The sequence below is a fragment of the Hemitrygon akajei genome, chromosome 5, assembly GCF_048418815.1.
Source record: "Hemitrygon akajei chromosome 5, sHemAka1.3, whole genome shotgun sequence".
In the NCBI taxonomy this organism is placed as follows: Eukaryota; Metazoa; Chordata; class Chondrichthyes; order Myliobatiformes; family Dasyatidae; genus Hemitrygon; species Hemitrygon akajei.
Genome location: NC_133128.1, coordinates 68,420,387 through 68,442,188, shown reverse-complemented (window position 1 = coordinate 68,442,188; position 21,802 = coordinate 68,420,387). Strand labels below are relative to the sequence as shown.

The following is a 21,802-nucleotide window of genomic DNA, read 5'->3' as shown; positions in this document are numbered from 1 at the left end:
GAGACATTATTACATGTCAATTGATACACATCAAACTATGGGTGGAGAGAAGAGAGTAGATGTTTCAAACTGGTATTTTGGGACTATTACACTCATCAAATGTAAAAGGAGTCAATTGTAAATTAACTGCTAGATGTTTATGCTTTATTTTCTTTGATGCACACATTTGCTGTAAAATGAATGATATAGTTTTAACGAAGATGATTTGTTGCTTCTTAGGTTTTTGTTCTTTCTCGGCTGACACTGAAGGATGTCAGCAATATACTGGGCAGTCAAAGCTGCATGGAAAACTTACCAAGAATAAATGCTGATCCCCTTTCCAGCAATATATATTCCACTGCTGAGCGTGCCCTGTTGATATGGCTCAACTTTCACTATGAATCCATGAGAAGTACTGTGTGGAAATGCTGCAAGAAAGGTAACTGTTAAATGATTCTTTTGCCTTTGGAATGTAAAAATAATTGGAGGTAAAACTGGTTCATTACTGAAAATAAGCATTGTGAAATTAACGTATGCCATTGTTTCTGAAGCAAGCAGCACATCACCTTCAGGTAAATTTGAGGACAGGGTGGAAGTTGGAGGATAAGTTGATGAAGTTGACGAGCTCTGCACGGGTGCAGAAACAAGGAGTGCCCATGGCTCCACCTTTTGTTTGAAGGAAGTGGGAGGAGCTAAAGGAGAAATTATTGAGAGTAAGGACAAGTTCTGCCAGACGGAGGAGAGCGGTGGTGGAGGGGAACTAGTTGGGTCTGCTGTCCAGAAATAAATGGAGAGCTTTGAGACCTTCCTGATGTTGTATTGGGACTGGATATCCATAGGAAAACAAGATGATTGGGGCTGGGGATTGAAATCATTGAAAAGGTCAAGAGCGTGCCAAGTGTCACTGATGTAGGTAGGAAGTTTATTGGCATATTTCATCCTTAATCCATGATATTCATGGAGGAAGGGGAAGGGCAAAGAGATGTGCTCAATCCGCTCAAGTTAAGTGGATTAATATACACTGACCTTTTAGATGGCAGTTGATAATCATGGTGGGAAATGCAGGTTCAAGCTCTAAAGATCCAAAAGCTGTACCTTGAGAAGTTCAGTCATCTCATACTTCTGTTCATAGTTAGTGAATATATCTGCATATGTCATAGTCTACTAAATGGACCATTAGCCTTCACACTTTCTCAGTTCACCACACACTCATCAAACAATTAGGACTGATATTGTACATTCACAGATTCACCTTTCTTTATTCATTCAATCCTATAGCTTATGCCTACTTTACACATTGAAACACATAGTATGACTCATGTTGCTCTCGACTCTCTTGAGCAGCAGCGAATAGCACACATTAGAACTGAAAACATTGAACCAATAGACAAAATTTTCTAACCTCTACAGAGGAAAATATGCTGGCCATCATGGGACATTCATTGCTGGGACTCAGAAGCGGATTGATTTGATAGAAGATGGCATTACCTTATAGCTAATCCTCTTTCTCACATTGCATTTCACTGTAATCAACAATTTCTTGTAGTTTTGAAGATGCTGACCATGAAAGTATACCTGTATGGGTCCCAGCTATGCCTTCCTTTTTGTTGGCTTTGTGGAATAGTTTATGTTCCATGTCTATACGGGTATCCATCCTCCACTTTTCCTTTGTTACATCAACGACTGCATTGGCACTGCCTCCTGCATGCATGCTGAGCTCGTTGACTTCATTAACTTTGTCTCCAACTTTCACCCTGCCCTCAAGTGTACCTGGTCCATTTTCGACACCTCCCTCCCTTTTCTCGATCTCTCTGTCTCTACCTCTGGAGATAGCTTATCTACTGATGTCTATTATAAACCTACTTTTTGATCTTTCTGTGTCCATCTCGGGATACGGCTTATCTACTGATATCTACTATAAGTCTACGGACTCTCACAGCTACCTGAACTATTTCTCTTCCCACCATGTCTCTTGCAGAAATGCCATCCCCTTCTCGCAATTCCTCTGTCTCTGCCGCATCTGCTCTCAGGATGAGGCTTTTCATTCCAGGACGAAGGAGATGTCTTCCTTTTTTAAAGAAAGGTGCTTCCCTTCCTCTACCATCAACCATGCCCTCAAACGCATCTCTCCCATTTCACGCACAACTGCTCTCACCCCATCCTCCTGCCACCCCACTCGGGATAGGGTTCCCCTCATCTTCTCCTACCACCCAACCAGCCTCCAGGTCCAACATATAATTCCCCTTATCTTCCACCACCTCCAACAGGATCCCACCATCACACATCTTTCCCTCCCCCCCTTTTCTGCTTTCCGCAGGGATTGCTCCCTACGCGACTCCCTTGTCCATTCGTACCCCCATCCCTTCCCGTAGGTCTCTCTCCTGGCACTTATCCTTGTAAGCGGAACAAGTGCTACACCTGCCCTTATACTTCCTCCCTCACCACCATTCAGGGCCCCAGACAGTCCTTCCAGGTGAGAGAACACTTCACCTGTGAGTTGGCTGGTGTGATGTACTGTGTCCGGTGCTCCCGGTGCGGCCTTCTATAGATTGGTGAGACCCGACGCAGACTGGGAGACCATTTCGCTGAACACCTACGCTCTGTCTGCCAGAGAAAGCCGGATCTCCCAGGGGCCACACATTTTAATTCCACGTCCCATTCCCATTCTGATATGTCTCTCCATGGCCTCCTCTACTGTCAAGATGAAGCCACACTCAGGTTGAAAGAACAACACCTTATATTCTGTCTGGGTAGCCTCCAACCTGATGGCATGACTATTGATTTCTCTAACTTCTGTTAATGCCCCTCCTCCCCTTCTTAGCCCATTCCTTATCTATTGATTGATTGATTGATTGATTTATTTATTTATTTATTTATTATTCCTTCCCCCCTTTTTTTCTCTCTCTGCTCCTCTCACAATCACTCCTTGCCTGCTCTCCATCTCCTTCTGGTGTTCCCTTCCCCTTTCTTTCTCCCTAGGCCTCCCGTCCCATGATCCTTTCCCTTCTTCAGCTGTGTATTCCTTTTGCCAATCAACTTTCGAGCTCTTGGCTTCATCCCTCCCCCTCCTGTCTTCTCTTATCATTTCAGATCTCTCCCTCCCCCCCCCCACTTTCAAATCTCTTAACTATCTTTTCTTTCAGTTAGTCCTGACGAAGGGTTTCGGCCTGAAATGTCGACTGTGCTTCTTCCTACAGATGCTGCCTTATCTGCTGCATTCTGCAGATCACAAGACAAAGGAGCAGAAGCAGGCCATTCGGCCCATTGAGTCCGCTCCACCACTCCACCATGAGCTAAACTATTCTCCCATCTAGTTCCAATTTACGGCTTTTTCTCCCATATCCCTTGATACCCTAACTAATTAGATACCTGTCAATCTCCTCCTTAAAATCCCTCATTGATTGGGCCTCCACAGCTGTATGTGGAAATGAATTCCATAAATCCGCAACCCTCTGGCTAAAAAAATTTCTCCTCATCTCTGTTTTAAATGGGCACCCTCTAATTCTAAAACTGTGACCTCTTGTCCTGGACTCACCCACCAAGGGAAACGGCCTTTCCACATCTACTCTGTCCAGCCCTTTCAACATTCGAAATGTTTCTGAGATCCTCTCTCATTCTTCTATATTCTAATGAATACAATCCAAGAGCCAACAAACGCTCCTCATATGTTAGTCCCTGCATTCCAGGAATCATCCTCGTGAATCTTCTCTGAACTCTCTCCAACATCAGCACATCCTTTCTAAGATAGGAGGCCCAAAACTGCACACAGTATTCCAAATGGGGTCTCACCAGTGCCCCACAGAACCTCATCAACACCTCCTTACTCTTATACACTATTCCACTTGAAATGAATGCCAACATAGCGTTCGCTTTCCTTACTGCCAATCCAACCTGGTGGTTAACCTTTAGGGTATCCTGCACTAGGACCCCCAAGTCCATTAGCGCTTCTGATTTTTCAATTTTCTCCCCATCTAAATAATAATCTCACACACAAAATGCTGGTGGAACACAGCAGGCAAGGCAGCATCTATAGGGAGAAGTGCTGTCGACGTTTCTGGCCAAGACCCTTCGTCAGGACTAACTGAAAGGAAAGATAGTAAGAGATTTCAAAACGTTGACAGCGCTTCTCCCTATAGATGCTGCCTAGCCTGCTGTGTTCCACCAGCATTTTGTGTGTGTTGTTGTTTGAATTTCCAGCATCTGCAGATTTCCTCGTGTTTGCTCACTAAATAATAATCTGCCCGATTGTTTCTTCTTCCAAAACGTACAACCGTACATTTCTCAACATTGTATCTCATCTGCCATTTCTCTGTCCACTCTCCTAAACTGACCAAATCTCTCTGCAATCTTTCCGTTTCTTCAACACTTCCTGCTCTTCCATTATCTTGGTGTCATCCGCAAACTTAGCCACAAAACCATTTAATCCATAATCTAAATCATCAATATACAGTGTAAAAAGAAGAGGCCCCAACACCGACCCCTGCGGAAAACCACCAGTAACCAGCAACCAACCAGAATAGGATCCCTGTATTCCCACTCTTTGCTTTCTGCCTATCAGACAATGCTCCACCCATTCCAATATCCTTCCTGTAATTCCATGGGCCCTCATCTTATTAAGCAGCCTCTTATGTGGCACCTTATCAAAGGCCTTTTGAAAATTCAAATACACAACATCCACAGCCTCTCCCTTGTCAATCTTATTCGAGATTACCTCAAAAAATTCTGATGGGTTCCACCAGCATTTTGTGTGTATTCTTTGATTTATATTTGTTTTGTATTTTTATTCATCTGTACTGTGAATTTATTGGTGAATTGCTTCTTGAACACTGAATGGATCTGATGGACCTGTTGAGAATCTTCCTCCCACTTCCTTTTTCTCTTATGACTCTTTGTCTTCTGAAGTATGACCTCTAGTTATTCTTCCAGTCATGTCAGGCATTCTAAGAGGAATGTCTGCTCTAGTAACTGAGAACAGCTGGTTTGTGCATAAGCCTTGAAGACAGGAGAAAGTATATGATCACTACTCTGAAGTTTCCTGTAGTGTTCAGTGACTTTAAAGAAATCAAGAAAACAAAGCTTTATAGTGTTGCTATAATTAGTAGAAGCCTATCAGCAAGCAATTTGTAGTTACTTAAAAAAGATACTGGCAGAAGGTTCCTCTGAAAACATATGATATCTGGAGGTATTTACTTCCAAAAATATCTGGACTGTGTTAACCAAGAACCTATGTTAATTCATTTTGCAATCTGCCTTGACAATAAATTTTAAGCATAATAATGGCTGGATATGCAATATTGTTCATTAACATTGCAAGTAATGCCATACATGTGCATGTACAAATTGAGGCTACTCTGCATTATGGCTGTTGAGAAATTTGTTGCAACAGAATTGATAAGTTACTACTTAAAATATGAGATACAGAACCAAATTTGCTCTTTTGGAATATATGTGGAAAAGAAGTAAAAAAATCATCACAGCATGAACTTCATTGAAATTCTTGTTTCTTGATGTGCAGACAGAACATTGCATTATAGAAAATCATGATGCATCCCATTTTCTAGGAATGTAATCCACACTTCCCCCCCCCCCCATAACAATGCAATTCTATTAATGGTGCATTAATATGCAGTACTAAACTGAACTTTGTTTCTTTTATCTACACATATAAATTAAACTTACTCAGTGAGAATTCAGTGTTTTGAAGTAGACAGTACTTTTAAGATCAGGACTGAGGGGCCTTTGGTTTGATGATAGTGATGATTTTCCCTAATCATGCAAATGACATTCTTTGATTAAAAATTTGTTTTTGTTCACGTTTATGTTCTGCTGTTGTTGTTTTCTATTTTTCCACTGTTAAATTGTTGACAAATAATCAAATGACGTCAATTAAAGTTTAACTCTGAAAGAACCAGCTGTGTTTAGACTATGTTTTAACAGAAGCTAACCATAAACAACCATAAGATGGATATAATAACGAAAAGGTTACATAATTGACTGCTGAATCTTGACAGTATTTACGAGGGGTGATTGATAAATTCATGACCTAAGGTAGGAGTCAGTTTTACAAAACCTAGCACATTTATTTTATAGAAAGTTTGAAGTTAATAACTCATCTCCTTCTACCTTAGGCCATGAACATACCAATCACCCCGATGTGTTATTAACTGATGAGTTATTAAGGTCAAACTTTCTGCATAATCACTCAGAGTTGAACTGCATGTGCATGCAACGAGAGTTGTATAACTCAGCGTCTACCTTAGGCCATGAACTTATCAATCACCCCTGCTGTGGACACTTTCTGGAGGTCCAAGATTCATATGCTCCATGATCACTGGACTAAGTGTGTAAATATAGGAGGGGACTAATGTTGAAAAATAAATGTGCTAGGTTTTCTAAAATTGACTCCTTCTACCTTAGGCCATGAACTTATCAATCACCCCTCGTATTTCCTGAGTTAAAATCACTCTTTACCATTTAGCAAAACTTATTTCCCGGGAATAAAACAAGATATGTCTGAAATAGTCAACAATGCATTAGCTTGAAATATTAACTCTATTTTTTCCTACACCAGTGTTTGTAGACATGCCGCGTCTTTCCAACACTTTTTGTTTTAATCAGATAGGTAACATTTGTTATTACGAATCCTAATAATTTCCAAGATTTGGTCTTGTGCATAGAGGAGAGCTATATGAATGCCCCCCTACTTAGCACTAGGGCTGCACAAAGTATTTTCACTGAGTTAATGTGTAAAAGTGATTTCTTAATGGGGAAGAATTCTTGTGGTTCCACTTGTTAACTCCCTTATTTATCAGACTCCAATATCTGTTGTGCTTGTCTCCACATCACCAACAAGCATTAATTTCTTACCCCACCCTTCCTTTGCCCTTTCTTCCCCCTTTATCTGCCCATCATCCCCTTCCTGACTTGGGTCCAACTATCACCTGCTAACTGTTGCCTTATCCCTCCCCCATCACCTCTTTACACTAGTAATCTTCCCTCTACGCACAGTCCTGATGCAGAATCTCAACTTGAAATGTTGACTATCCCTTTGCTCTATAGATTCTGCCTAACCTGCTGAGTTCTTCCAGCATTTTGTTTTTGGAAAACATAAGCACTAACCCGGAGATATACATATAATGTCATTGAATTCAATCTTTGGTGCTTGCCTCTTTTCATTTACCTCTTGAGATATCTGTCCCATCCACAAGAGGGTCGCTAAACCAGTCCTGCAGATTGATCTCACTACTGCTCCACCGAGGTTTCATTTGGAGTAATGAAAAGGAGCAAAGCCAACTTCCTTTCACTTAATGCATTGCTGTTTTGACCAAATTGCAGTTGCTGCTCTTCTCACTAATCCCCATTTCTTAGAGTCACTCAGCTTCTTTCAAGAGATGCAGGTAGCTTTATGTGGTACAGGCCAACTTTAAATGATGCTTGTCAGTTACAGTATTGGGTGCCTTTTGTTAAAGTGCAAATCACCAATATGCTTGCCAACAGAACTGCTCTACAACAGTCAGGATGCACAACCACTCCTTCAACCCCATTACCCTCAACGCAGGTGCCCCCCAGGGCTGTATGCTGAGCCCAATGCTGTACAATCTGCTCACTCCTGACTGCCTGGCCAAACACTAAAGCAATCGCATTGTCAAGTTCACTGATGATATGACAGTTGTAGGGCTCATCACCAACGACGATGAGATGGTGTACAGAGAGGAAGTGGAAAAGCTTGATTTTGATGCCTGCCAAATAACCTCTTCCTTAATGTCAACAAGACAAAGGATATGGCTGTCGACTTTGGGAGAACTTACATCATTCACACCTCCTTTACATTGGCAGCACAGCTATGGAAACTGCAAGCAGTTTCAAACTCCTGCGAGTGAACATCACATACACCCTCTCATGGTCCCAGAATACATCCTAATCATTAACACCTTAACTTTCTGAGAAGGCTGAAGAGAGCTAGACTTTGTACATCCACACTCATGTCATTCTACAGATATGCAGTAGAGAATAGTATGGAGTAGAGTATGGAAACTACACAGTGGTGGGCAGGAAAACTGGCCAACGTAATCACCTGTACCAGCTTACCCACCATCAAGGATATATATACATACAGAAAGATGCCAGGAAAGGGCCAGTAACATCATGAAGGATCCCACCTACTCTACTGATGAACTGTCCCACTCCCAACAGGAAGGAGACTACTTAGCATTTATGCCAGAATCACCAGACTCATTTATTATTATTATTATTATTATTATTATTATTATTATTATTATTATTATTATTATTATTATTATTATATTCTTTATCTTTTTTGTGCTGCATCAGATCTGGATTAACAATTATTTTGTTCTCCTTAACACTTTTGTACAGGAGATGAAATTAAGCAATCTTGAATCTTGTACCTTTGTTTTTTTTATTTTGGTATGATTGGTTTATCTTTATTCCCTTCTTTTAAATAGGTGGTGTCCCACCAATACGCTGGATAATTAATTTTGATTTAGATTTGTTGGATGGTTTGGTGCTGGCAGCTGTCTTGGCTGCTTATTGTCCTGAAGTGGTAGGTGGTTTTATTAAGTAACTCCTTTTAATTTTTTTGTTAATTCTTTAAAAACATAGATTTGTTTATTAGTCAATGAATTCCTTAAATGGACAGTGAGTTTTAGTTGTTAATTTTGATGTTGTACAGTTTACAGCAGTTCTTGATCTATCTCATGTTAAATTGAATGGTTTCCACAAAAAATGGATTCACATTTTTTATAGCCAACATAAAATGAAAAACAGATCAAACCAACAGTAAAACAACTCAACCAATTAAATTGATTTTGTACCAAATTTCTAATGCTTACTTCAGATTTTAAAGCAGATTGAGTTTGTTAATGCATGTTAACTTGCATTATCCAGAATCAAGTCAATTAGACTATTCAACAAATCTCACACAGAGTCTTGTCAAAAGACAAGGCTTTGTGTGATTTAGCAACATAGCATGTTATATAAAACATATAAAATCTAGATATAATGAAAGGGCGTAGTTATTTGGAATGGATTGAGTGGTTGGTATTTTGGCATTGACTGATTCATATATTTTTTCTCACAAAAATGAGCCACCATCCCTTGAGAGCTCTGGTCCTTTTGGCATTTGCCATATGGCTAGTGCAGGCCTGTGATTCACTTGTTGTGTATCTGGGAAAAGTTTCTGTGAAAATTTCCTGTGGCAGTCATAATTACAGCTACCTTGAGAATATTGTACATGCACAGGTAGTAATTCTTGCAGATGGATCATTTATATTTCAGCTAATGTGTTGGTGTCTCTTTAATCAGAAGCCAGTTATAAGTTAATGCAAAACAAAAGTGCCTTTTTTTAATCAATTTTTAATCAGTGGCTTTACCTAAGTTCCTTTTGAGCTCCATATCCTCATATAATTTTATTGGTAACTTGCTTGAGGAATGTTTCAAACTCACATCCAGGCAACATCCTGGTAGATCTCCTCTGCACCCTCTCGAAAGCTTCCACATCCATCCTATAATGAGGAGACCAGAAATGAACAAAATACTTTAAGTGTTGATAAGCTTGTATTCCATCTGCTTAACAATTTCTATTTTACATGAGATATTAAATTTCATTATCCAGATTTCACAGATATATTCAGTTATGCAGTGATGCAACAAATGTCTTCTTTATAGATTATGACTCATCTGATGTATATGTACACATATCCAACTAGTCCTGAGCAATGCCTCCATAATAGCCTGGTACTCCTCAATGCATTTAATGCTGTTGGCCTTGATTTTGACATACAGGTAAACTGAATAATTATTTTTATAAAAATCACAATTTGACCAGAATACAAAACTGTTAAATCAATAGCTTCTTGTACAGAGTAATGATAAAAAAATATTAGTCATAGTTAAGATATCAATAAAATTCAAAATGCATCAGTATTGTACTTCCTTTGGTAAACAGTATTTCCATTATGTAACATGTAGAATCTTCATAGCTATGCCTTTTAAATATAAGAACATTTTTTTCAGGATTTTTTTCCTTGTAGTTTGCTTGTCACTTAGATGACCATATTTGTTCTATCAATTCGGCTCTACCCTATTCTTCCTTAGTATGTTTACTCTCATAATTGTTCTTTTATTTCTTATGGAAAATATATTATAGATTCTCTTTATGTCATTGTTTCATGTTTTCTGTGCTGATATCCTTTTTGTAAATGCATTTATTGATGATTTTTGGTCGTAGCATTTACTTATTTCACCTTTTTGGCATTGTACTCTTCACAACTTTGATTCCTTTACCAAATATCTTTTTAAATCTTGCTAGCCTGATGAAAATAGCCTGAACTTTCCAATTGCTATATTTTTGAAGATATTTTAGTGCAATTGACATTCATAAATTTGTAATCAATTGAATACCTATCACTAGATCTTAATATATTAATTTTAATTTTTTGGTTAAAATGTAATATTCTTTTTATTTTAATTTAAAAGGCCACAGATATTTCAGATCCAAATCCTATCATGATGCTTATGCTGTGTGCTTACTTATTTGAACGGCTTCCCAGCTACCTTCCCAAGATGACTGTTAAGTTTGCTGGTGAACTCCATGCTACTATTGTTAAAAAAGTAAGCAAAATTAACTGTCCTTTCAAAAGCATTGCTTATTATGGATATATTTAATGATTATTTTAAGACAATAGTTCTTTTCTTTACTGTTTATTGTAGGGATTGAAATTCTTAAGCTCTAAATAATATTGCAAAATCAGAACTTTCAGTAGAGTAAGTAATAAAGTGATAAAGCAATGAAGAATGGGAACATGCCTTCATTCTAATTTGTCCATGCTGAACAAGCTGCCATATAAGCTTGTCCCATTTGGCTGTGTTTGGCACATATTCTTCTGAACCCTTCCTATCTACTTACAAAAACAAATTCAAGATATTCAGTTCAATTTTCTATTTCCAGAATATGGTTCACAGTCTCTTTCCCTGTATTGCTATTAATTGGATTGCAAATTTCATGAACATCAGGACCAACAAGAGTGTATGAGAAGGGGTTTGGAAATTTTCACAGTTTGCCATATTGTTTTAAGTGAATATCATATAAAAAGTAGCAGTTCAGGATTAATATTGCTTGAAACAGTTTTATTATTATTTTACATTTTTCTGACTATTTAGTGTATCAACTATTTTCTGCAATTTGAGATAATTAGCCCATAAGATAAAGGAGCAGAATTGGGCTTTTTCTGCCATCGAGCCTGCTCTGCCATTCCATTATGGCTGATTTATCAACTCAACTCCATTCTCCTGCCTTCTCCTTGTAACTTCTAATGCCCTTATTAATTAGGAGCCTCTGATTTAAATACACCCAATGACTTAGCCTCTACAGGTGTCTGTGGCAATGAATTCCACAGATTCACTATACTCTGGCTAAAGAAATTCCTCAACTCTGTTACATATTAGTAGATATCAATCCATTAAACTGATATAACTTCAATATTAATATGCGGTTTCTCGATCCAAACCTTGGTATACTGAGACTATCCTGAAGAGAATGAATGATATTTCAGAATGTGTGTGTAACAATTCACTGCATTGGACTAAGGTGTGAGCATGAAGCATAAAACTCTACAGAATGAAAATAATTTTTATGAAGCATTGATAGAAGGAGGGACATATTGATGAAATGAGAGAATAAGAGTGACAAAAGTGTTAGAAAGATCAACATGGGGAAAATAAAACAACATAGGGAGGCAAGAACAAAGAATCAAGATGGTAGAAAGGAGAGAGTGAGAAATAAATATAAAATTATCAGGTACAAAACATTACAGTTGCTGACAAAATGAAATGTAAGTGAATATTGGAAACAGACAGCATTTATGTGGATAAAGAAAAATGTCACATTTCCAGAACCTGGCCTTTCATTAGAACTGGACAATCCTAATACAAACAAAAGAGACTGTTTATCTGAAATCTTATCTGCAATTAAAGCAAGCTTTCTTTCAAAATTTTCCAAGTTCTAGTGAAAGATTATCAACCAAAAATCTCTCTTACTGAAAAGATATTGTCTGACTAGGAACAGACTTCCAGCACCTTTTGGTTTACACAGAAACAATGTTGTGCTGACCATGTAACCTACTCTAGAAACTACCTATAATTTCCTCACCGCTTAGTCCTCCATTTTTCTAAGCTCCATGTACCTATCTAAGAGTCTCTTAAAAGACCCTATTATATCCACCTCTACCACCATCGCTGGCAGTGATGCACCCACCACTCGCTGTGTGAAAAGCTTACCTCTGACATCCCCTTGTCCCCACTTTCAAGCACCTTAAAACTATGCCCCCTGGTGTTAGCCACTTCAGCCTTGTGAAAAAGCCTCTGGCTATCCACACGATCAATGCCTCTCATCCTCTTATACACCTCTATCACGTCACTTCTCATCCTCCAACACTCCAAGGAGAAAAGGCCAAGTTCACACAACCTATTCTCAGAAGGCATGCTTTCCAATCCAGGCAACATCCTTGTAAGACTCCTCTTTTTAAAAATATTTTTATTGAAGGAATGACACAATACAGAATACATAATGCATTACATTTTCCTCCATTTTGCTTTTATATCTTACCCCTAAACAAAACTCCCCTCACCCGCCCTCCCTGAACATACTATGGCAGCTAATGTATTTGCAATACCACACTTCACAAATACAAATATGGACATTTCACAGCCATACCCCCACACTACTTCAAGACGAAAGCCCACACACATCCACAACATGCCAGATGATCCAGAATACACTCATATTACAATTCATCAACCACCCTGTGAGGTAAACCATGTACATGTTAAAAGGGAGGCAACTTCCCAATTATAATCAAATGCCTTCAACTAGTAGGTAATTCCTTAAGACTCCCAAAATATGACAAGAAAGGTCCCCATTTCGAATAGAACTTTTTCACACACCCCCTCAGGGTGAATTTAATCTTTTCTAATTTCAGAAAATACATTACATCCTCTAACCAAGTGGCAGCAGATGGGGGAGTGGCAGATTTCCAGACCAGCAAGATTCTCCTATGGGCCAAAAGTGATGTAAATGCAATGATATCCGACTGGTTTGCATTTAAACCCGAAGCATCATCTGCCACACCAAATACAGCTATCAGTGGGCAAGGAATCAGTTTCACCCCCAAAACCTCACTGATAATTTTTAAAACCAGTGCCCAATAGCCATCAAGCCGAGGGCAAGACCAAAATGCATGCACTAAACCAGCCGGAGAGAAGGAACACCTGTCACAGCCAGCGTCTGTCCCAGAATATATGCAAGCCTTTAAGCAAGCCTGGCTTTACTTAAATGTACCCTGCGTAAAACTTTAAATTGTATGAGCCCCAGTCTAGCACATGATGATGAGGAATGAACCCTATTCAATGTTTTTGTCCATATTCCTCAGCCAGATCCATACCAAGGTCATCCTCCCACCTAGTCTTAGTTTTGTTTAGATCTTGAACTCCCAAAGGCATCAGCTGAGAGTATAGTACAGAGATCAGCTCTTTATTATTAAAGCTAAGAGTGAGTTTTCCACAACATAGCAGGTGGTAGATCAGGAAAAGAGGGAAATTTTTCCTTGACAAAGTGGCAAGTCTGCAGTTATTTAAAAAAATGATTATGCGGAAGGCCATGCTTACTGCACAGGTTATCAAAACTATCAAATATATTATCAGTGTACAAATCCTTAATGTGCATAAGACCGTTCAAACCCCATTGTCTAAAACTGAATCGAATGTGGAGGGAAGAAATAGATGGTTTCTATGAATGGAACCCAAAACTGAAGCTGATAGTGACAGCAAAATTGATTTAAAAACTTGGGGGTGGAGAGCACAACCGGGTTAGATGTGAATTGAGAGGATTTCAATGGCAAGGAAGAATACACTAAAGCTGGGAGAGATGAGGGTGGCAAGACCGTGGTCTCAAGCAGGCACCAGTTTATATCTGATGGGTGAAGCCAAAATAATACCTTTTGAATGTTCGATGCCCAGTAATAATGAATAAAGCTAGGAAGGCCCATTCCACCTACACCACGACCTCTTTGGAGCTTATTTTCCCAAATAAAGGAGGTTATAGCCTGGTCGACTGATTTGAAAAATAACTTAGATAAGAAAACTGGCAAGCACTGGAACAAGTAAAGAAATCTGGGAAGGATAGTCATTTTCACTGATTGAATTCTCCCAGCTATAGTAAGGGGTAAACTGCGCCGTCTCTCAAAATCAGCCTTCATTTGGCTAACCTGAGGTCTGTAGTTAGCTTCAAACAGAGATGTAAAAGAGTGAGTAACGTGTATTCCTAGGTATACAAAACCACCTTGCGATAAAGGAAAAGGCAAAGATTCCTGTTGGATCTGTAGGGCCAAGTTATTAATGGGAAAGCATTTGCTTTTTGGAAGGTTCAGTTTATAGCCAGAGAAGGCTCCAATCTGACCTAATAATGACACAATAGCAGAACTGCTACCTACTGGGTTGCTAACATAAAATAAGAGGTCATCAGCATATAGGGATACACGGTGTTCCTTGCCCCCTCGCCTAACGCCTTGAAATAATGTAGTTGACTTAAGTGCAATAGAAAGAAGCTCAATTGCAAAAAGAAGAGGGGACAATGGACAGCCTTGGTGAGTGCCACGTGTTAATGGGAAATAGTCAGATAGAAAATAATTTGTCTGTATACACGCTTCTCCCCAGCATTAATGGTAAAACTCTTTGGCTGCCTCTGGTGTATCGAAATAATGCTTTTTACCTTCATGAATGACCCAGAGCCAGGCAGGATACAAGAGGCCGAACCTGACCCCTTTCCCATAAAGCAGGGATTTCACCTCCTTGAACGCTGCTCGTTTTTTCCCCAGCTCCGCACTAAAATCCTCATGAAAAAACACCCAATGCCTGTGGAAATACAGCTCCTGCTTCCATCTACTGATGATGCGTTGCTTATCTTGAAAGAAGTGAATGAGAACCAGGAACATTCTTGGTCTCGTTTGCTTGGTTTCAGGGGCACTGGATGGTTTAGACCCGACTTGGTGAGCACGCGAAAGCACGAGAGGCCTTGTCCCCAGCACTTCGTCAAAAACTTCTGATGAAGGGTCTTGGCCCAAAACGTCGACAGTGCTTCTCCTCATAGATGCTGCCTGGCCTGCTGTGTTCCCACCAGCATTTTGTGTGTTGTATGAACTTAACAGGGTCTGAACCTTCCAAATTTTCAGGAATGCCAACCACTCTCAAATTGGATCTCCGCGACCAATTTCGAGGTCATCTCGCTTCTCCTTCAGAAATACGTTTTCACTCTGCAACGCTGCATTGGCAACTTTGGCACTTGCCAGTCGGTCACTATAATCATTCAGGCCATCTTCAACCTCATGAATGCGTTCATCGTGCAATTTGTAATAAGACACAATTTGTTCCATGGTAGAATTCACTGGTGACAAAGCATCTTCAAGTTCTCTTTTTAGGGCAGAGTGCACCGCTTACGTCATGTCAGTAAGAAGTACTAAATGAAGCTTCTCCAGGTCATCGGGTAGTGCAGGTCCAGCATCGTGCAACGGTGCCATAACCATAACATCAGCTTTCTTGCTCGAGGCTTTGCTATCTTTTTCCCCAGTTTTACTTCAAAGGTACATTTTATTTGCCATTTCAGTGTCCAGCAACATCCTGGGTTGTTCACAATGTTAAATATTCAGTTATCTCGAGCATAGGGAAAAGATAAACAGGTAGATTTTCAATAAAAATCGGGAGCCACACTCACACGCACCTACTCACTCCATGCTCAATCCAGAAGTCCCCCTTGTAAGACTCCTCTGCGCTCTCTCTATAGTATCCACATCCTTCTTGTAGTGAGGTGACTCGAACTGAACTCAGTGCTCCAAATGGGGTCTAACTAAGGTCTTATATAGCTTTAACGTTACTTCACAGCTCTTGAACTCAATCCCATGGTTGATGAAGGCCAACACACCATATTCCTTCTTAACAACGCTGTCAACTTGCACAGCAGCTTTGAGTGTCCTATGGAAACGGGTCCCAAGATCTTGCTGATCCTCCACATTGCCAAGAGTCTTACAGTTAATATTATATTCTGACTTTAAATTTGACCTACTGGAAGTGCTACATATCCTATTTGCCTATTGATATTTTACGCTTTGATTTTAAAACCTTGTCACTACAAAACAATTGCACAAATGATTGTGTAATGATGTGATTTTGAGAGCTGAGTGATTGAAAATCAATGATTTTGCTTGTAAAACATGAAAATGGAGGCCATTATATTAGAATAGTTTTGTTTGCCAAATTAGATCAATATCAGTATGCATGCATCAGAAGTGAGGCACACAATTCAGTAATGATAGCGATCAAAAAGAATCTCAAGATATCCTCTTGAAATTCAATGGCATTAGCTTTACATCTTCATCATTATGAAGCTAAGACTCTGCATTGACTGAAAGCTTAAATGTTGCAGTCATACAAGATAGAAGTGTGAGGGAGAAGTCTCTATTGGCCTGAGGTGTCACCAAACAATTAGCAAGAAGCTCAAGGTAATGTAGGATAAATCAAACGATTTGATTCGAACCCAATGCATTACTTAAACTCTCCACCCACAGCACATTATAGCTGCTGTATCCAGCAAAAATTCATTGCAATAACTTGTCAAAGATTTTTTTGTTGAAGACTTTATGACAATATTTTCCAAACCTCAAACTCTCCTAACTAAAAGGATTGCAACAACAAGGGCATGAGAATCCTGCCTTCTGTAAATTTCTTATTATCAGCATATCATGCTGAGCTTAGAAACATACTGGATGGCCTTTATTGTCACGAGAATCAATATCTATTTTGGAATAATAACACATTGGGAGTGCCTCTGTCACAAGAATTGTCATGCTTTAAGGAGGCTACTTACCACCATCTTGAAGGTATTAGGAATGGGAGAAATATGAGCAATTAAAAAATGTCTTGGTCAACTTAATTGTTTCCTTTCAGCAGTTATAAACAAACTTGTTTGCCTTGCAATTTAATACATGGTGTTTGGTTGTCAAGGTGGCTGATGGAAATTTAGAATTCAATTTCCATTGTTTACCTTATTGGGAAGGGCATGGGTGAGTGTAGCACTCATCTACGATAGAAATATGCTACATAGACAAATCATAATGCTGTTCTTGGTGCAAAACTAATTTGATGCTTTTCTGAAAACTTGCACCTCAAAAATGTAGCAAATGTTATTTAGCTTATTGGAATGATCTTTGATTTATTTGAGTCAGAGTCAAAGAACACTATAGCATAGAAACAGGCCCTTTGGCTTATCTAGTCCATGCTGAACTATTAATCAGCCTAGTCTCATCAACCTGCACCCAGACCATAGTCTCCATTCCTCTCCCATCCATGTACCTATCCAAACTTCTCTTAAATGTTGAAATCGAACCAGCATCCACCACTTCAGCTGGCAGCTCATTCCACGCTGTCACGACCCTCGAGTGAAGCTCCACTCATGTTCTCCATAAACATTTTACCTTTCATCCTTAACCCAAGACCTCTAGCTCTAATCTAACCAATCCTCAGTAGAAAAAGCCTGCTTGCATTTACTTGTATCTATTCGTGATGGGAGACCTAGGCAACGATGGTTGGACCCAAGTGCTGGAGTATCCGAGGCTGGAATGGAGACACGATATGAAACTGAAATGAGAACAGAATACTAAACTAAATGCTAGATGATAATCCAGGTAGAGCTGATAATTGAGTGCTGAAACTCAGTTCAGGTGCTCCTTAAATATTGAAAGCCTGGTGCCAAAACATAGCTGCGAATTAGCGGGATGGTCCTGAAATCTTAAAGGGACTGCACTAGTTCTTCATATTCCAGAGATTTAGAGCATCTAAACAACAAAAGCTGGTGTGGTTGGGTGCATATCATAACAGGACCCCTCCCCCTCTTCTAATGGCCCTGCTAGCTTGGAGAGATGGTGAAGGTGGTCATGGATGAGAGCTGGATCCAAGTTGTCACTTCCAGGAACCTAGCACCATTCCTTGGGTCTGAATCCTTCCCAGTCCATGAAGAACTGTGGAACATCCTGAATAATTTGTGATTCCAAATTTCTTCTCATGGTGAAGACTTGTTCACCATTGACAAATTTGGGTGATGGTGGGACTGATGGCGGTGGAGCTAAATGGCTGGTGTTGACAGGTTTTAATTTGCAAATGTGGAAAGTGGGATTGATTTTGAGAGTCTTGGGGAGCTGCAAAGTGTAAGCCACTGGGTTTACTTTTTTTTGAGAACTTTGAAGGGTCCAATGAACATGGGTGCCAATTTGCTAGACTCCATTCAGTGGCAAATTCTGTGTAGATAGCCAAACTTGTTTCCCAAGATGCAAAGCTGGTCCCAGTCTTCTCTTGTGGTTAGCCTTTACTTCAGTTTTGTGGATAGAGGTTAACAAAAATCTCCCTTGCTCTAGTCCATTCCTCCTTGCAGCGTTAAACGAGATCTTCAGTCGCAGGAACTCCAAACTCAACCTCCTGCTCAGGGAAGAGTGGCGGAGAATATCCAAATTGGCATTTAAACAGAGACATCCCATGTGCCAAATGCAGTAAAGTGTTCTGGGCGACCTCTGCCCCACATCAAAGGTCGCACCACACATCTGGTCTTTCTGAGGCCTGGCATCTTAGTGTTCATTACAATTTTTGGTTGGCCCACTCCATCTGGCCATTGGACCTGAGTGGAACACAGGAAAGACTTATTATTGCCCCAGCCAGCATACTGAACACCCTCCAAAAACATGACATGAATACAAACAAACTGGTGGTTGGCTTGCCTCTTGTTTGGGTTTATCAAACTGACAGGACAAGGCATCTGTTTCTGAATTTTTGACCCCGATCGATAGGTCAGGGTAAAATTAAAGGGGTTAAAGAAAAGAAACCACCTGGCCTGCCTAAAATGCATTCTCTTGGCCTCTTGAATATAAACCAGGTTCTTGTAGTCTGTTCAAACGATAAAAGGGTTCTTAGCTCCTTCAAGCCAGTGACGCCATTCCTTGAAAACCAACTTGACCGTAAGCAGCTCTCTATTCCCAATGTCATAGTTCATCTCTGCCGGTGATAGCTGCCTGGAGAAGAATGCACATGGGTGCAGTTTATTTTCTGAAGGTGTCCTTTGATACAACACTGCATGCACCTCCATGATGAAGAGAAGGTTTGGGTTAGGTGAAACCAAAATGGGAGCTGTTTGACTTCTGCAAATGCAGCCTCCATTTTGGTAGTCCAAACAAAAGGACCCATTGATTTCTTAGTTAGAGCTGACAGTGGAGCTGCTCCTGAGCTGAAGTAGCTGAGGAACATCTGGTAGAAGCTGGCAAATCCCAGGAATCATTGGACTTGTTTCACATTGGATGGTTATAGCCAATGGCTGGAAACAGCTTGTCTGTCTGAGGGCCGGACTGGGTCTCCAGAATGCTTCAGATTACCTGAAACTGAAGTCTGCCGCCTCATTGGTCGTTGGTCTTGGGAGAGTCTGAGGGTTGGAACACCACACTGAAAATATAACCTCTTGCAATGACTGGACCAAGCAATAATTCTCCCTTCCTTCCAGTTCACAGAAGGGTTATGCTGGGACAACCAAAGGTGCTTGAGGATCAGAGGTATGAGAGACAAATCGATGATTTAGAAACTAATGTCCTCCACGTGATCCTCAATCCTCATCCGCAAAACTATTATTTGCTGCTGAATCTGCTTGAAACTTAGCAGACGACTATCCAGAGCAGCTGTGAGCATTGACTGGCTCAACTTCTGCGGTGCTATTTTGAATCAACAGGCGATCCCCAAGTCCAGGAAATTACCAGCTGCCTTAGTGCCCACAAAACATTCACCTCTCTTTGGTACTTATCCAAAGAGATCTCTGCTTTCAGTGTGATACCAGAATCCATGGGGTTGGGAGTAGTGGCTGCTACTGTCACTGTCCTCCCAACACTGGATGGTCTTAGCAGTTCTCCTTAAAGCTGCAGCTTCAGATATTCAGCCCACAGGTGACCTGTTTCCTCACAGTAAACCAGCAACCTTGACTCTGATGCTGGGACCTCGAAGGTGGAGAGTCTTGTGCAGACAATTTGCATTGACTCATCAGGTACTGAGCAGGAGGTGGGCTGGACATTGTATGAGATCAGGGAGTGGAACTGCGATGCATTGAGGCCAGGCTCAGGCTAGCCCTCTTTGACCTCTGGAAGTAGTCCCACTTTCACCCAGCCAGACAATTATTGAGCCAGATGGACTGGCTGATCAGAACCTCCAAGTCCTCTGCAGGCTCTCTCAGGGTGAGGGCATCCTTTAGTTTGTCTCAGAGTCCGTGACAGTACAGAGTTGCCAAGGCTTCCCTGCTTCAGCTACTCTCTTGGGCCAAAGTCTAAAAGTCAATAACGTAGTTGGCCGATAGCCATCTACCCTGACACACCTTCGTCAGGCAAGGCTTGGCTGGCTCAGGCGGGCTAATGGAACACCTTCCTCATGTTGTGGCGGCCATGAATTCCTCCAAATCCAAGCAAATCAACCTTTGTGCTCAATGCATGGTGGTTCCGGCCAGGGATCTCCCATTCAGGAGGAAGATAATGAAGGCTACCTTTTCGCTCTCTGAAGGGAACTGGGATGGCTGGAGTTCGAACACTAATGATCTCTTACAGAGGAAGCCACGGGAAGAACCCGGGTCAGTGTCTAATCTCTCCAGGCTCCACAGAGTGACCAGCAGCCTCACCTGAGCACTCTGGCTTCCCCCTTGTGAAAGTTGCCACAAGGCAACCTGGAGGTTATGTATCTCCAGGCTCTGTCTAGAAATCCTTTCTCTCTGGTTGGCCACAGTGGGTGAGAGACTCCAATACCCTGCTGGGTCCACTTTTTGGTCAATCATACTGTGACAGGAGATCTAGGTCAGGATGGTTGGCACCAAGTGCTGGAGTATCCAAGGCTGGAATCAAGACACATGTAAGACAGAAACAAGAATAGAATATTAAACTAGATGCTAGACAATAATCCAAGTAGAGCTTACAATTGAGCACCAAATCTCCATTCAGATGCTGCTTAAACACTGAAATCCTGGTGCCAAAACGTGGCTGCCAATTAATGGGACAGTTCTGACTCTTTAAAGGGGCCACACCAGATAGCCATATTCCAGAGAGTTAGAGCATCTAAACCCCAGAAACTGATGCAGTTTCGTGCATTTTAATACTATACTCTTCATAATTTTGTTCACCTCAATCAAATCTCCCCTCATTCTCCTATGCACCAGGGAATAAAGTCCTAACTTATTCCCCCCTTCCCTATAACTCAGGTCCTCAAGTACTGGCAACATCCTTGTAAATTTTCTCTGCACTCTTTCAATCTTATTGATATCTTTCCTGTAGGTAAGTGATCAGAACTGCACACAATACACCAAATTAGGTCTGACCAAGCATCTTGTACAATGTCAACATAACAACCCAACACATGTACTCAATACCTTGATTTATGAAGACTAATGCATCAAAAACAACCCTATCTATCTGTAATGCTACAGTCAAGCAATTATGGACCTGTATTCCCAGATCCCTCTGTTCTGCACTCTTCAGTGCCTATTGCCATTTTTCCTGTTGATCTGGATCCCACTACAAGCTTTGATAGCCTTTCTTGCTGTCCATTATGTCTTCAATCTTGATGTCAACCTATTTGGTGAAGACTACCTCAATTTATGTCATCACCAAATACTTGGTGATTTGTTGATTGTTAATATACCAATTGAAGAAGGGTTCATGAGAGATGTTTTATTGAAAGGTTTATGGAAATA

At 40.6% G+C, this 21,802-nt stretch overlaps 1 protein-coding gene across 1 annotated transcript in view; it reads left to right on the top strand.

Moving 5' to 3' along the window:
- Positions 1-21,802, top strand: part of LOC140727211 (cilia- and flagella-associated protein 47-like) — a 596,979-nt gene that overhangs the window by 217,877 nt on the left and 357,300 nt on the right. Inside the window, exons 31-34 of the mRNA XM_073044476.1 lie at positions 220-418; positions 8,445-8,542; positions 9,667-9,783; positions 10,477-10,611. Of these exons, the coding sequence (XP_072900577.1) occupies positions 220-418; positions 8,445-8,542; positions 9,667-9,783; positions 10,477-10,611 (549 nt within the window). The remainder of the gene's footprint in view (positions 1-219; positions 419-8,444; positions 8,543-9,666; positions 9,784-10,476; positions 10,612-21,802) is intronic.